This window comes from Poromitra crassiceps (assembly GCF_964638095.1).
Source record: "Poromitra crassiceps genome assembly, chromosome: 9".
Classification (NCBI taxonomy): Eukaryota; Metazoa; Chordata; class Actinopteri; order Beryciformes; family Melamphaidae; genus Poromitra; species Poromitra crassiceps.
In genome coordinates, this window is record NC_139630.1 from 45751435 (window position 1) to 45769635 (window position 18201).

At 42.7% G+C, this 18201-nt stretch overlaps 1 protein-coding gene across 1 annotated transcript in view; it reads right to left on the bottom strand.

Annotated features, from left to right (window-relative positions):
- Positions 1-6002: 6002 nt before the first annotated feature.
- The window catches only part of lin28b (lin-28 homolog B (C. elegans)), a gene marked incomplete at both ends in the record, with an annotated part of 28423 nt that continues 16224 nt past the window's right edge, over positions 6003-18201 (bottom strand). The window contains 2 exons of the mRNA XM_083643007.1: positions 6003-6315; positions 16579-16766. Coding sequence (XP_083499133.1) covers positions 6003-6315; positions 16579-16766 — 501 coding nt within the window. The remainder of the gene's footprint in view (positions 6316-16578; positions 16767-18201) is intronic.

An 18201-nucleotide genomic window follows, 5' to 3' on the forward strand; every position in this document is an offset into this window, starting at 1 on the left:
AATATTTGTCCATACTTTTTTCCTTTTTCCATACTTTTCCAGACCTGGAAAATACTAATATCAAATTACATACTTTTCCATACTTTTGTAGGAACCCTGTCTATATTACTGTGATCCAAGCTAGCATCAAAGCACTCTCACATAGGAAACCAATGCCAATACATACTTTTATATTGATAATAAGTTTATTTCCAATCAAGTAAAACATTTAAGACATATTTAAAAATCCAATCCAAGATTCACAGAAAAAAGGCAGTACACTTATATTGGGCTAAAATAATGAGTGATATGCACATAAAATAACTTTTTTTTCATCCAAAAGCAATCAGTGCTTGGCTCTCAGCGCACGCCACAGAGAGAGAGACACCACAGAACGTTCCCTCCACTCACGATGTAGAGAATAAAAACAAAGCATACACCAACATGAGAAATGTGAGGTTACTAGTCAATACAAGGAGGTATCTGCACTTTTATGCCTTGGTTGGATTTAGGTCCTCAGAGGTCCAACGTTCCAGTATGATTTCATGTACATAAACACAATGTGAATCATGATAAGAGTTTAGTTTAAAAAAAAAGAGACATAAATGTTCCCCCAAAAAATACATTGTTTCTCCAGTCAAGGCAAAGCACAGAGCAGCCAACAAGGCAGCAATTGAGGTAATGTGAAGTTCAGTCCGTCTGCAGTCATCTCCTGTTTGACCACATGGGGGAGCAGTGAAGAGGGACTACTGTCTGGCATCATGGCATAGTACATCCTGTCTGTCTCCAAAGGCTTTTCATACATTTGTAATGATCATTCACTTTTTTGTCATGTAGTTGTTATAAAATATTCATATGGTTCTTGGACCTTAGAGACGTCTTTGGACCATATGGCTGGTGTGCATGGTTTAATTTTAGACAGTTTATTGCCACTCAAGCAATTTGTTGCATAATATTTGGCCAAATTTACTTAAATCAATGCCAACACTTTTTTATGATCAATGTGTACAGGTTTAAAATGACTTAAACAATTTGTAGTTCATATTAATCCAATTCATTTAGCATTCAGATTAACCCAATTTTACAATATGGCTGTATAGCAAATTTCCACATGCCTTCCAGTTTCAAGTAGCTCTTAGATAAGCCGAGGCAAAAGAACCACGTGACCTGTATCAATAAACCAAGAATTATCCTTTCAGCTCCCACAACCCAACACGTACACTTATCTCGTGAACTTAACAAAATGGATTTAAGCAGAAGCCGTACAGTATAAAAACAAAAATACAGAGTTATGATGTATCTCAGCTTCGCAGCAGATATCATCTTCGTTATCACGGTGTCAACCGAGTGATACAATCTTCTCTAGAATACCTTGAGGTCAATAGACAATTTGTACATGTTATGGTGCATATTTCCAACGACCAGGTTATCTCATTGTTACCAACACTAAGGGGCGGAAATTCACCAACATTGACTCTCCAACTTGGATAAGTTTCAAATGAATGAGCCTTTTGGATTGAGGTTGAACAGATAAGACATCGCTCGAGATTTTTTTTTGTACACTGTGGCAGCAGCCCACCTGTGAGAATACCACCTTCCCTTTTCCAGGCCTGAAGCTCAGAACTGAGGAGCCAGCCTTCTGCTGAGACATCTGCTGCATTCAGGATCACAAATGGCCTTGGGTAATATTTAAACTGAAATCTTATAGGGGAAGTCTTTTGACAATTGTGTTGATTTAGACTCTAGATTTAGATTCCATTCAAAACGGAATGATACAATCTTAATCATACCATTCTACCAATTGCACTATCTGTGTTCCTACATGCAGCAATGACAAATCTCTAAATTCACCATTTGATTATTATTATTACCTTTAAGGAGATCATTTTCTTGTACAATCACTGACGCTGTATGAGAGGTGTTCTTGGCTGAGTCAAATACTGAACGGGACGATAAACAAGAGTTCAATCAGTAGTTACATTGATTGGAAGAAAATATAAAGCTACTAACAATAATATCGCTATCCTTTACTGTGGTCATGTATTTTGTTCATAACTGGCATAAACAGATATACTTAGTTCCATAGGCCCACTGCAATACATAGTGACTCTCTCAGCCGAGTGTTAACTGTAATACTGCGGTCATATCCAAAATCAATCTTTAATCTCATGAGTTAGTTTCCGTTAAAAAAAAAAAAAGTACTGATAACAATATCCATCTTCATAAACATTTTTTTTAGATTGACCTCTATGCAATGTCACTATTAGTACAAAATCTACTAATTTCATGTTAAGTGTTAATAATGCCACTCAAAACTACAAATGTAGTTCACAACAACAAGGGGCATCGTCTCCAGACCCTACAACTTCTGATTATCTGAGGTTGTCAAAATGGCTGACAAAGGCCATTACCATGGAGCCCGAAGAGAGGAAAATATCCATTTGGTAATAGGGTCAGACAAACAAAACATATAGATAGGCACTCCTTGTGCATATGCGTAGTACAATCCTACTCTTGTCCACCTCATGCCCGTCATATCAAGTGGTTACAAAAAAAAAAACATGGTTATGATAAAATACTTACAAACTAAAAACAACAGTCCGTGTCTTTTCAAAATGTGTTCAGAAATGTGTTCAGAAATGTAAAATATTTCATATTCAACATGTCTATAGCTATCCCGACAAACTGAGGTAAATTCACTGGCTGTGTCTGCAGCGTGAGTGATGAGGGTGTACCTACTGGCAGACACTCTTCACCCTGGATGTGTGAGGCGAAACACGCCCATTCTCAAAAACTTGGGTGAAAGCCTTTAAAAGGGGGCTTTGATTGTAAGATATATTTGGAGTCACAAGTGATGAGCCATTTCAAGGGCTGTGATTGGTTGAGAATGCCATGTGACTCTAGTGCGACCAGTGGCAAGTAACAAACTGCATGGAGGGGGTACGGTGTGTGTGGGAGGAGGTCAGGGGTGCGCGGAGGAACAGCGGTGTATGAGGTAGGCTTTTGCTGTAAACAAAAAGGAAGAGTTTTGCAGTAAAAGGAGAGAGAAAAAGTAACTCGTCAAATGTGGGAAATAAGACCAGGGAGTCTGTGGCAACACTTGGGAACTTCACACACAACACCTCAGTACAATAGTGACCTACAGTTAATCATACAAGCTCATCCAAAAAATATACAAAACAAAAAAGAAATGCACAACTATGTATAACTCAAGAGGTAGTTGCTAATATCAGTACATGAATCGGTTACATACGTTCCTTTCAACATTGCTGAGCAGTTTGTTGAGTCAGTCGGTGGATGATTCCCAAAAGAATAAAATACACTTTTTTGGTTAATTCCCTGAGAACAGTTCATCATCCTGAGAGGAATTGTGTGGTAAAAATGTAAAAATACATCATACAAAAAGATGTGATTTCGATTTAGAGATTTGAGCATGGGCGGTGCTCCTTGTGTGGTTTGGTCATTCACTTTTTTTTTCCCTTTTTTCTTTTTTGTACTCTCTGTCATGGTGCATTGTTGAGATTTGATTTTAAACGCACGCACACATTCAAAAAGCTGTACACAAAAATAAAAATAAACGCAGTGTTGCACTTCCCGCAATAAGTCCCTCTTATTCCGGAAGAGCAGGTACAGCAAGCGCTTCAGCAAATCTTTACGTTAAAATGCCTTCAAAAAATAAAGCCAAACTCTTTGGTATAGAAATATACCGCAAAAAGTTGGTTGTCTACTTATAGAGCTTTAAAAACACACGAGCTAGTTTGATATCGTCATACAAAGTCATTTTGATTTGTCAGAACATTAAGATACAACTCCAAAGTGACCCGACTTGAACTTTGTGAGGAGTCAACTTCAGATAAGCTCTTTTCACATTCAATATGGTCAGAGAAGAGTCGTTAGGTCACAAAATAAGCGCCACTAAAGCCATGCTTGGGATTCAAGTTAAACCAAAAGCAGCACTCTCTCTCTCTTTTTCTCGGTGTGTTTGACTCGCTGGTGCTCACGAACATAACGGTAGGCACAGATGGAAGAGGAACAGGCTCATGAACACGGCTGGGACACCTGCGGAGAGGGCGAGTGGGTTACTGGGTAGAATGGGAGGGATGCTGGACAGCGCGGCTGTACCGATTCACGCGAGATCACGATCACACGACAAAACCATCTTGCCGCGCTCCAATCTACTGGTTTGAATCCGAACCACCAGTGGTCCGCACCAATCAGCGTCCATAGGCAGCTACGGGGCGGGCTTTGGTGTGACGCCAGCGAGCGCGAGCATGTGATAAACGTGACGGTTCATCCAATCACCTGCCAGATCTTTTTTTTTTTTTTAAGTGCCTGCCCCTTTGAAACGGTTTGCCCAGCTACTCGTTCCCATTATGTGAAAACAAACCAACTGGCAGCGGCAGGTTACTGTACCGATACTTGTAACGAGTCGGGTTGTCTTGTGCTGTGTCGGCGCCGACTGACCGTTAGAACTGACCAAAGAGAGAGGATGGGGAGTGAAATGAGGGAGGAACAAAGCGAGAGCGGGAATGTGGAATGGAGAGAGAGGTCTAACGGGCGCTTCATCTTAACGCCGGTTTCTGAGCGACAATAAAATATCCCATGCAATAATATACAGGGCTATCCACCTATGTCAGAGCTAACTCCTTATATAATGTATATGCATTACTTAAAGTTCATATAATTTCAGTTATATCTTGTAGCTTTACACATATATTAATGACTTATAGTGTGACTTATAAAGTGTAATGTTATTTTCTGTGTGTTAACTAGCCAAAATGGAAGCCTATATGCTAATAGTCCATAGTGAAATACTGGTCAGTTTATTATCTTGGATCTAAACTATGATCTAGTTGGATAACATGATTTCTTACCTAAGGCATATCTATCTATGATTATAGGAAACAGAGAGGTTAACAGTGTCGACGCCCACAGAACGGCCGCTCTAGTTGTTGTCGTCTGCCACGGTTTGTCTGCCATTCAGCATGCGCCGTGCACACACACGCACACACACCCCTACACACACGCACACACACACACACACACACACCTACACGCACACCTACATGCACACACACCCCCACACATCCCTACACACAGACACGCGCACACACACACACACGCGGACACACACACACACGCACGCACACGCGCACACACACACGCACACACACACCCACACACACACACACACTTTCTCTTTTTCTCGCACAAACACACATGCTCACTCTTTGAAACGTTTAGCAACAATCATCGCATCGGGTCCATTCTTCGTTGCGTAACAGAGGGATGCAGTGGGCGTGAGTATTTCTGTGGCCGTCAAGATTAGACAGAATCTATTTGGAAGCTCAGCTTCTTTAACCCTTTCCCTCTGGAATCCATACACATTTTCCCTGCAAAACAAAATCAATAGGCCAAGCTAACAATCCTTTGATTCTGAATTGTTGTCACCTAGAGGGTCTGGGGCTTCTTCTTCTAGTCCTTCTTACAATGGGCTATGTATGGGCTATGTATGTGCTGAAAAAGATACATTGTGATTTCGGAATGATTAGGCCTACAGAATATACATTTTTGGCCTTAAATCCAGCCAGCCCTACAACTACTGACAACTGCGAGGAAAAAGCATTCAAAATGGCCGACACTTAGGTCTGGGGGGATGGGGGGAACAATCATGAAACTGAGATTCATACCACGTTGTTTCACTCTTGAGCTGCACTGATTGAAACAAGAAACACACAGTCATTCCCTGCAGTCACTTTTCCAGCGGTGGTTGCCATAGCTGCACCAGATGACTGCAAGTCAGTCGGTCACACATTCACGCACGTCCATACCCCGTTGATCGTTGCCATAGCTGCGCTGGTCAAAGGGGGGGGGGGGGGAGGGGTGGAGAAAAGTAAAGAAATTTAAGACCTCCCATTTTTTCACAGGTGTGAGGTAGATGCCGGGGGCTTCAGGTATCCTTGGTTGAGGGGAGACAGGAGGGTCCGGGGTCAGCGGTGAAGGGTGCACCTCTATGGGCTGCTTCAGGATTTCCTCCACCTCTGGGTGCGGGGGCCGCGATGCGTGTGGGGCTCCTCGGGGGAGGAGGAGGAGCCGTCCAGGGGAGATGAGCCCGAGCGCTCCTCCTCCTCGGGGGGGTAGAGGTAGGGCCCGCTCCCCGGGCTGGAGGCCGAGGTAGAGGCGTGTTGGTCCTGAGAGCCTGTGGGGGGCGCCAGCGCCTTGTGGGGACACTGAGCCACCATGTGCGTGATGCTCTGGCAGTAGTGGCATTTCTTTGGCTGAGGGGGCAGGCCACACTCCTTGGCATGGTGATCCAGACCTCCACAGTTATAACAGCTGCAGGACATGAGAGACAAGGGACAAGCAGGGAGGTCAGTGGATGACAATGTGCAAACAAAGCCAAAAAATCAGATTGGAGACATTCGGGCATCTGGATACTAGTGCAGTGGTAGATTCCCTGCCTACCAACACGAGGGTCGCAGGTTCGAGCCCCCGTGTTACCTCCGGCTTGGTCGGGCACAATTGGCCGTGTCTGCGGATGGGAAGCGTATGGGAAGTGTATGTGTCTGATGATCGCTGCGCTACTGCCTCCTCTGGTCGACCTGTTCGGAGGGAGGGGAACTAGGACTAGTTGGAATAGCGTGATCCTCCCACACACGCTACATCCTCCCAGTAAACTCTTCGCTGTCAGGTGAAAAGAAGGTAGTGGCTGGTGGCTGCACATGAATAGGAGGAAGCATGTGCTAGTCTACAACTCTCCCCAGATTGGCAGAGTAGGTGGAGCAATGACCTGGACAGCCGAGCAGGGATTGGGCAAGTATAATTGGGAGAAGACGAGGGGGAAGTCCGAAAAAACTAACCCTAAAATCGAGACATTCATCACAGCTGGAGACATCCTCAACCTTAATTAGTAACTTTGTAAGATTCACATATTCATTTCGTTAGCCCTCCAATGTCATCTCTTACAGTATAGATTACTACAGTACTATGCAATTCATGATCAGATCACAATAGCAGAAATTCTGTTATATAGGACATAGTTTGAGATTTTCAAGATTGGATAAACATCTTAATATATATATATATATAACCTATTAACAAATACAACGATGACATGAATGTATACCAACCAGTCGAATTTTCTATCTTTTTTTCCTGCATCTATTTTTTGCTTTTGCTGAATGTGAAATGTTTTATGGTCACTCCTGATTCTCTGGAAGAAGGTTGGCTTGGTTCAAGCCTTAAAACTCGTTATATAATGATTTTTCAGAATGCCTATGGAGAAAATGAATGGGGAATTCACTTCTGGGGCAAGAAATGTGACATGACTGTTCGGCTCTATTCCTATCATATTGAATTGAACCCAGATTGAACCCCACACTGCTGAGCTGAAAAATCCGCACTAACTAACATTCACCACTAGATGGGAGTATGACACATACAATTGCCCCTGAAAAATCTGGGTGGCACTAATGGTTGTGGCACTCTAAGTGGCAGCCAATATATCTCACTACTATATGGTAAGGGGGAGGGGCCTAGTCTTATTTAATTTGACAGGGTGCTAAAAGGTGCCCAAAAAGCTGGTCAACAGTAAGAAAGTGAAGACAAAGGCAGCAAACATTTCAACCCATCCGGACGCCATCAGTTGTTTTTGCACAGTGCCAAATGTACAGATTCAAGTGTGCGGAAATTCCTTTTATATTTGCACAGTGCCAAATAAAACTGACATTTACTATCTTTACTATCCATTTAATACTCGTTTTTATGGCTTGATGTCATAAACAAGCCACTGTTCAGGGTTGTGCCTTTTTGATTGGTGGTGAATTGAGCAATGTTCCTGGACTGACACACCTGAAGCCACCAGAAGTACCCTAGTCTAACACAGGCACAAGCATGCCAATATAACACGTCACTCTGCTACACGTTGATTGTAACCGAATGACATGGCTCAACAAAGACCTCTTGGAGCTAAGACTGGGCGATATGGACCAAAAATCATATCTTAGTATTTTTAGGCTGAGTGGCGATACACACGATATATATAGTCTCTCTGCATTTCATTATAGGAAGTGGGCTAAATGTTCAGTTGGAAGTAAGTCAAAGCCACATGTGATGTGAGATGTCACAAGCACTTTTCTGGTGAGTTCAGAAAATTACACCACTTTACTGTAATGCAGTTTTTAAAACCAGGAAAAGACAACACTTTGTTATGCCATATCACGATATTACCATACCCAAAATCCAAGATAATATCTAGTCTCAACGATATTGATATAATATCGATATATTGCCCAGCCCTACCAAATGCAGCAGCTGCTCATCATTAGGAAACAAACAATGGTGACTCATGGTACTTGCTATTTTCAGAGGGGGTCCAATTTGACGGTAGCGACCACAATAAATTCAGACCTGAGCACAAATAAGCGCCATTAGCAAACTGCTCCGCTACAGACGAAGAGACATGACATCTTCGGCAGAGGACCAGCTCTGTTTCAGCTCGTCTTAATTGCCTCCTCCCCCTGATTCATCTGCAGGGAGCTTGACAGGTTCTAGCTTCCATCCACTTTACAGCCACACCACACTTGGGAGATGGAATTAATAATGAAATGTATTCGACCTGGGTTCATATTTACTACATATCAAAGCTCATTTATTTGGCATGTTTTAAAAAGAATTGTATATAATCACAGTTAACTTGCTGGTAACTGAATTGCTACCCAGGTAGTGCCTAGGTAATACAGAAGGTTATGCCTAGGTAATACAGCAGGTAGTGCCTAGGTAATACAGCAGGTAGCTTGCCTAGGTAATACAGCAGGCAATAAAGTTGTAGGATGCTATTAGCAACAATAAAGCCTCAAATCCACCTAACATGCTGAGGCTCTCATGTGGCAGTGCTTGTGTAAAGAACAGTATCCAATACAGTGATTCTGCAGCTAATTTGATGTCCTAAAATATAATTATATATTGTGTCATTACGATGATTTTGCTCTTGGCACATCTTGGTGCATGACACTTTGAAAAATCAACGTGACACCATCTGGAGAAAGGGGTAAGTAGGCAACCGTGAAATTGCACAAATCAAGATAAAAGGTCTTTTGCACTTGTAGTAAGTTTAGATTTAAGTTAAGGTGTTGAAGAACACACTCAATATAACAAACAACCGTTTTAGGATCACTAAATACTTTGTTAACAAATTCAGCTTGTTCAGGGCAAACCAAGCTTGTTCAACAACTTTCAGCGCGATTTTCTCTAAATGTTGCTTCTTTTCTGTGAATGTTGCTTTAACAAGTATGAACATTCAAATGAGCATATCTTCTTCAACTCTTTTCAGATTTCAATGTCTGACACGTCATTTGAAAGCTTACAATCTGCACTTTAATTTAAAAAATTGAAAAATGACATTGGGCTACTTGTTTTTACCCAAAACAGGTCCCTGTCACAAATTACTACTTACTTAGTATATTCACTTACTAATTTATTTAGCGATTTTCAAAACTTTGTTGTGAAATGCTTCGTAAACAATAAAGCAAAAATAAATCAAAGCAATCGCATAATTAGAAGTTTATGATTTTATAGTAGTGGTACCGTTTGCATATTTTATTTTATGCATTTGAAATAGCAGATTAAGCAGTAAGTAAATACATTACAAGGTATATATTACAGTATTTCATCTCTAAATTTAGTTGAACTGATTTAAAATTGAGAGCAGCAGATACAGTACATTCCCAGAGCACAAAATGAGACATGGACTAAAAAATGTAATAGAAATTCTCTTTGCAACAATTTCTTGTGTAATCAAGAATCAGCAATAATGAGGCACCACCCTGAGGCACCACCCTGCTGTTGCTCATCAACGTTGCCCAATTAGGCTAGTTGTTATGTGTATCAATTTTTAACGGAGTTTAAGAATAACTTGCTTCAGAGACATTCTGCTTTAGGGTGACAGTGACTGATGAACACTTGAACTAAGGAAGAATACACTACACTTCGTGAACTATTCATGAATATACTTTAATTACAAAACCAAGAGTAGCCTACCGCAGAAATGAGTCCGGAAGACCTGGATGTTAGCACTTACAGACAGTACATGAAAAGGTCAATGGGATTGTTGTATGATGATTTTGGTTAGATGCTTGAAATAAGGTCTGTGATTAACAAAAGTTTATGAAACAGTGAACTCCGTGTTCAGCAAGATGATCCTCACAAATGAGGACCAAACGTAAATGCGTTTTTTTTAAGTCGCTTCAAAAATGGTCCTCATTTGTGAAGATTATCTTGCTGAACACAAACTTTGCTGTTTCATCAACTTTTATTTGTTAACCCCAGGCCTTATTTCATGCATTTAACAGAAATTCCCATACAAAAATCCTGTTGATTTTTACACATAGGAACCAGGAAGTGAAGGGACTTCTGTGTAAGCCTACAAAAATACACAGCCTTCATTGAGATATGATGAAGAAGACCCTGTGGTAGTGTGGGAGTCTGTGTTAGACAAAATGCATTGTTTTCAAAATGGAAGCTTCTTCTTTAATTAATGATTGGCCATGAGCAGTTTGGCTCAATTCAAACACCATGGGAGACGGGAGAGCCATGAATTTGCAGCACATTTTCTTCCCTCCTGAACTGATGAGCACTTGTGAAGGGAACGGGGCGCACAATGGTCGGTTACGTAACAGTGTGACCAGCAGGGGTCAGACCAGCGTAACAGCCACAGGAGCCGCTCGCACTGAGCGCGCTCACAAAGAAAGAGATGACATCACAGGGAAGTACCTGCCCTCTTTAAAACCAATACTGCCTTACTACCACCTTAGTGGAAGGTGGAGACACTTGACCTAACACTGGATCAATTACAGTATCCCAAATAGCCTGAATAATTCAGCTATGTAAAAGAATCAGGGAGCCTTCTCTCTCTCAGGTAGGGTTTCTTCTCTAAGGAAAGGATTTCTTCACACCTTAAACTACTGCATATATGGAAGACGCTACCATCTGTGCGACATGGGCAGCAGGCGGGCTCCTATACATTTGAAGAGTTCCACTTTCTAATGCTATGGAGGCATGCGATGGCTTGGCTTCCTACAACAGACACAGATGCAGTAGCCTATATACTAGCTTCCTACAACAGACACAGATGCAGTAGGATATATACTGGCTTCCTACAACAGACACAGATGCAGTAGGCTATATACTAGCTTCCTACAACAGACACAGATGCAGTAGGATATATACTGGCTTCCTACAACAGACACAGATGCAGTAGGCTATATACTGGCTTTCTACAACAGACAGATTCAGTAGACTACTGGCTTCCTACAACAGACACAGATGCAGTAGGCTATATACTGGCTTTCTACAACAGACACAGATTCAGTAGGATATATACTGGCTTCCTACAACAGACACAGATGCAGTAGGCTATATACTGGCTTCCTACAACACAGATGCAGTAGGCTATATACTGGCTTCCTACAACAGACACGGATGCAGTAGGCTATATACTGGCTTCCTGCAACAGACACAGATGCAGTAGGCTATATACTGGGTAACTGGCTTCCTACAACAGACACGGATGCCGTAGGGCTTATACTGGCTTCCTACAACAGACACAGATGCAGTAGGCTATGGCTTCCTACAACAGACACAGATGCAGTAGGCTATATACTGGCTTCCTACAACAGACACAGATGCAGTAGGCTATGGCTTCCTACAACAGACACAGATGCAGTAGGCTATATACTGGCTTCCTACAACAGACACAGATGCAGTAGGCTATATACTGGCTTCCTGCAACAGACACAGATTCAGTAGGCTATATACTGGCTTCCTGCAACAGACACAGATTCAGTAGGCTATATACTGGCTTCCTGCAACAGACACAGATGCAGTAGGCTATATACTGGCTTCCTACAATAGACACAGATGCAGTAGGCTATATACTGGCTTCCTACAACAGACACAGATTCAGTAGGCTATATACTGGCTTCATGCAACAGACACAGATGCAGTAGGCTATATACTGGCTTCCTACAACAGACACAGATTCAGTAGGCTATATACTGGCTTCCTGCAACAGACACAGATGCAGTAGACTATATACTGGCTTCCTACAACAGACACAGATGTAGTAGGCTATATACTGGCTTCCTACAACAGACACAGATGCAGTAGGCTATATACTGGCTTCCTGCAACAGACACAGATGCAGTAGGCTATATACTGGCTTCCTACAACAGACACAGATGTAGTAGGCTATATACTGGCTTCCTACAACAGACACAGATGCAGTAGGCTATATACTGGCTTCCTACAACAGACACAGATGCAGTAGGCTATATACTGGCTTCCTACAACAGACACAGATTCAGTAGGCTATATACTGGCTTCCTGCAACAGACACAGATGCAGTAGGCTATATACTGGCTTCCTACAACAGACACAGATTCAGTAGGCTCAGCTATATACTGGCTTCCTACAACAGACACAGATTCAGTAGACTATATACTGGCTTCCTACAACAGACACGGATGCAGTAGGCTATATATTGGCTTCCTACAACAGACACGGATGCAGTAGGCTATATATTGGCTTCCTGCAACAGACACAGATGCAGTAGGCTATATACTGGCTTCCTACAACAGACACAGATTCAGTAGGCTATATACTGGCTTCCTGCAACAGACACAGATGCAGTAGGCTATATACTGGCTTCCTACAACAGACACAGATTCAGTAGACTATATACTGGCTTCCTACAACAGACACAGATTCAGTAGGCTCAGCTATATACTGGCTTCCTACAACAGATTCAGTAGACTATATACTGGCTTCCTACAACAGACACAGATTCAGTAGGCTCAGCTATATACTGGCTTCCTACAACAGACACAGATTCAGTAGGCTATATACTGGCTTTCTACAACAGACACAGATTCAGTAGGCTTTATACTGGCTTCCTACAACAGACACAGATTCAGTAGGCTATATACTGGCTTTCTACAACAGACACAGATTCAGTAGGCTATATACTGGCTTTCTACAACAGACACAGATTCAGTAGGCTTTATACTGGCTTCCTACAACAGACACTAGGCTTTATACTGGCTTCCTACAACAGACACAGATTCAGTAGGCTATATACTGGCTTTCTACAACAGACACAGATTCAGTAGGCTATATACTGGCTTCCTACAACAGACACAGATTCAGTAGGCTATATACTGGCTTCCTACAACAGACACAGATTCAGTAGGCTATATACTGGCTTCCTACAACAGACACAGATTCAGTAGGCTTTATACTGGCTTCCTACAACAGACACAGATTCAGTAGGATTTATACTGGCTTCCTACAACAGACACAGATTCAGTAGGCTATATACTGGCTTCCTGCAACAGACACAGATTCAGTAGGCTATATACTGGCTTCCTGCAACAGACACAGATTCAGTAGGCTATATACTGGCTTCCTACAACAGACACAGATTCAGTAGGCTTTATACTGGCTTCCTACAACAGACACAGATTCAGTAGGCTTTATACTGGCTTCCTACAACAGACACAGATTCAGTAGGCTATATACTGGCTTCCTGCAACAGACACAGATTCAGTAGGCTATATACTGGCTTCCTGCAACAGACACAGATTCAGTAGGCTATATACTGGCTTCCTACAACAGACACAGATTCAGTAGGCTATATACTGGCTTCCTGCAACAGACACAGATTCAGTAGGCTATATACTGGCTTCCTGCAACAGACACAGATTCAGTAGGCTATATACTGGCTTCCTGCAACAGACACAGATTCAGTAGACTATATACTGGCTTCCTGCAACAGACACAGATTCAGTAGACTATATACTGGCTTCCTACAACAGACACAGATTCAGTAGGCTATATACTGGCTTCCTACAACAGACACAGATTCAGTAGACTATATACTGGCTTCCTACAACAGACACAGATTCAGTAGGCTATATACTGGCTTCCTACAACAGACACAGATTCAGTAGGCTATATACTGGCGCAGGGTTTGCCAATACAAGATGACAGCAGAAGGACGGGGAACACAGCCTCCTCTAGCTTCAACCATCAGGCGCTTTCGAGGAGCTCCATATGGCTCCTCTGACAGATTTGAGCAAAGCACCCTTCAGGATTTGACTGGGGACAAAGCAATTGATTGAGCTGCCGCTGCATAGTGCATTGAAATGCATATAAGCCCAATCCATGCCTCTGCTAATGCCGTCTCTCATGTAAAAGCTGGCAAATTGACTTGATAGTGTGGCAATGGCAGGCAAAGTGCCCTATTCAATACCTTATTATGGTGCAGAATAACCATGGCAACAGGCATGTACTTGGGCAGATTGAATAGATTGAATCTATAATCTCTGCCCACTCAGAAATAGCTCTCTGCAGTAAGACGTCCATATGACTTACAGCACGTCTCCTATAGCTTCTGCTGGTGTAGCTGTGCTGTGTACTCACAGCTTTCATGGAACATGGTAGACGGCTGATATGTGAATGCATCCTTTAGAAATCTGAAAACACATTTCATGCTTTTTGTTCCCCCCATTCTTAATCTTGTTATTCGTGTGCGTCTGATCCCACCGTGCTTGCAGGGCAGGAATGATACCAAGGGCAAAAGGCTAATGCTAGCATCTATGTAGCCTGCTAAACCAGCGGGTCACGTGAACTCACATTTCATTTCGTTCTTCGTTCCCGTCTGGGCTAAAGCTTTCATGCAGTATTTGCAGTGGGCGGAGCTTGGGCGGGTGTACTTGCCTTGACAGACAACTCCTTCAGCCAACAGCGTTGGATCCAGTCAAACCCACTCAGGAGAACGGCAAAAAACATATTTTCCGCAGAGAAACTCCGCTGTTGCATACTCCTGTACTTGTTTAATTGTTGTTAAATGGTAAATGGCCTGCATTTATATAGCGCTTTTATCCAAAGCACTTTACAGTCAGTAGGTACATTCACCCATTCACACACCGATGGCGGCAGGTTACCACGCAGGGTGCTGGCACACCAACGGGAGCAATTTGGGGTTCAGTGTCTTGCCCAAGGACACTTCAACATGCAGACTGGAGGAGCCGGGAATCGAACCACCAAACTCTTTTATCCAAAGCGATTAGTGGACGACCCGCTCTACCTCCTGAGCTACAGCCGCCCCGCACAGACTGTTATTGAGTCTATTTCTGCAATAACTGCACTTTATGGCTGTTTAAACTCGACGAATGTTGACATTACTCCTTGAGGCGGACAGGCAAGGAGGCGGCCATTATTGTTTTGCTAGTGGCGTTCCTGATTGGCCGGTTTCAATGTCAACTACGAGGCGGGTCGCTGATTGGCTCGTCCGCTTTGCAGTTTCTGCTAAAACCCTCCCTGGGCTTGAGGCCAGACGGTCCCGCAGAACAAAATGAAATGTGAGTTCACGTGACCGGCTGGTTTACCAGCCTAGCATCTGTGCCCCAGAGTGTGGCCATAATGCCCCATCTAAAATTAACTATCCACAAGGCCAGTTTGGCATCCCCTGATCTGAACATGCCCTGATCTGAACTGCCCTGATCTGAACATGCCCTGATCTAAACATGCCCTGATCTGAACATGCCCTGATCTAAACATGCCCTGATCTGAACATGCCCTGATCTGAACTGCCCTGATCTGAACATGCCCTGATCTAAACATGCCCTGATCTGAACATGCCCTGATCTGAACATGCCCTAATCTGAACATGCCCTGATCTGAACATGCCCTGATCTGAACTGCCCTGATCTGAACATGCCCAGATCTGAACTGCACTGATCTGAACTGCAGTTATGCCTTTAGAAGATGCAGATTTCCTCATTCAGTTTCCCAGTGTCTCCGTCGTCACGCTGGACATTAGTGAGAGAACATAGTGAGAGATTTCTCCATCTCCCACAAGGAACATCGGTAAATTGTAAAGTCTGAGGCGTTTAGGGGACACCTGTAATTTGTAGCTACAGAACATAACCTGGGTTACATTTATGTTATCACGTGTTACTGAGCAGACTTTGTAGTCTGAGCTGTCTTACGTGCTAGTAACACACTGCAGCAGTTAATTTTTCTATAAAGTACCACAGGAATGAGACGGGAAGACCTGGATGTTTAATTTCCAGTTCCTACGTGTAAAAGTCAAATGGGATTTTTGTATGGGGATTTTGGTTAAATGCGTGAAATAAGGTCTATGGTTAACAAAAGTTTATGAAATGGTGAAGTTCGTGTTCAGCAAGATAATCTTCACAAATGAGGACCACTTTTATATGATTTTCAAAGCGGAATTTTGATTTAACCGAAATTCCCATACAAAAATCCCATTGATTTTTACACATAGGAACCAGGAAGTGCAGGTTCTTCTGGGTAAGCCTGCAAAAATACATCATCCCTCCGGTCCTCTATTAGGATATTATTTATTTTTTGTTGAGGAGAAATGAGAAATTAAAAAAGGAATGGTTTGAATAACCATTGGTTTTGGCCTTGGTGCCCTACATTTTGGCCGCGTTTCCCAAATAAGTTTGTATGTATCAAAGGCTAAAGTGGTCTTGCCCCAAAAATGACTGTTGTGTGCTTGACGCCGATACCCACCGGTCGCCCTTTGGTTTTCGTTTCTGGAGTGGGACCTTCCCTTTGGGTCGTCTCTCGCTGCCTGCGCAGGGCCCTCCGCCGGGCCCCGTCGCCCGCAGGGACTCCAGGCCCTTGGAGGACTTCTTGTAGGTGAACTCCACCTGCTCGCCCTCCTTCAAGCTGCGGAAGCCCTCCATCACCAATTTACTCTGCGGAGAGAAGAAATAACAGAGAGAAAAAACATTTAAACCTGGCATGCTCTACATGCAGAGAACTCTTGGTGATTTTGGAGTGATTTCTTTAAAAAAAAATCCTTTATAATGTCTAAAATACAAAAAAGCATCTATATCTCAGTCGGGAGAGTCGCCCCTAATTTGTGGGCAGTAAGTACGATTTCAGCTTGTGCCCCTGTTGCATGAAATCACACCTATTTAATTTTCAGTATCAAAGCATTTAGAGGCACCTGTGTCTGTGGAGATAATAAAGATAATAAACCCATCAAGATGTATGACTTCGTTTTAGTTTGAGTTCTTCAAAGAAAACTAGGGGAAATGGCCAAAACGCATATCTTGGATGTTTTAATTAGCTCCAGGACATCCAAAATGACCTTGAATAATAGGGACCCCCTCATTAGGAGCCAATCAAAGTGATTCATAGGGGTTTGGGACCACTGTTATTTCTTTATTAAATAGATAATCGGTCATCTTCAAAGACTTTAAAGACATGTTGGTATCGAGTTGTATTACATCTTGACTGGAAGATTAGGCTATTTTTTATTCCCAGAAGCTGTGACATTCCTATTGGTTACTATGAACTGAGAAAGACTGCATGGTTCACACAAAATAGGCTACAATAGGCAAGTGAATGTTAAGAGCTCCTGTCTCGAACATGCAAGTTGAGTTGAAATACAGTATGCATTTATCTCTGTTAACATCACTGTTCATTTGTAAAAATCAACCATAGGCCAGTGTTTAGGTGCATAATTATGCAAGTCCATACCCATCAGAGCCAATTTAACCCTTTTACGCACAGTCACTGAAAATCAGAAACAGAGAAACAGAAACTGAAAATGTGCACTTGTCCTGCCCTTCATCAACTAGTAGAGCTATCCCGATAAAAAGTGTCCTTCACGATACCGATCCTGATATCTGAACTAGCGTATCGGCTGCGATACCACTGCGTTAAAATATATATATTATTCAATAACAGCTGTATTCTAACCCTGTATGGACGTGATATCATTACTTGCTATCATTGTTGCATGGGGCTGGCTCAGGTTAAACCTTTTGATTTCTGGGAAAATGGACATTCTATCCGGCTGAAACGACTTTTTTTCTGGGCTAATAAATGACGTGGTATCAGTTCGGTGCATATCACATACTCGCCGATACCCCCATCCAGCATTTTAGGCAGTATCGGAGGCATTTCCGATACTGGTATCGGTATCGGAACAACTCTAACAACTAGAACCACACAACATTCAACATCCACTAGCACGTTCATTCATTCCCCCACTGCCACACAGCAAGACGGAGACATCATCATCTCCAACACGGCGAATTTACTCTTACCAACTGCCATGACGGTCACAGCACAGAGGGGCTTATCTCTGAGAGTGCGTCCTTACCTTACTCCCCCTTATCT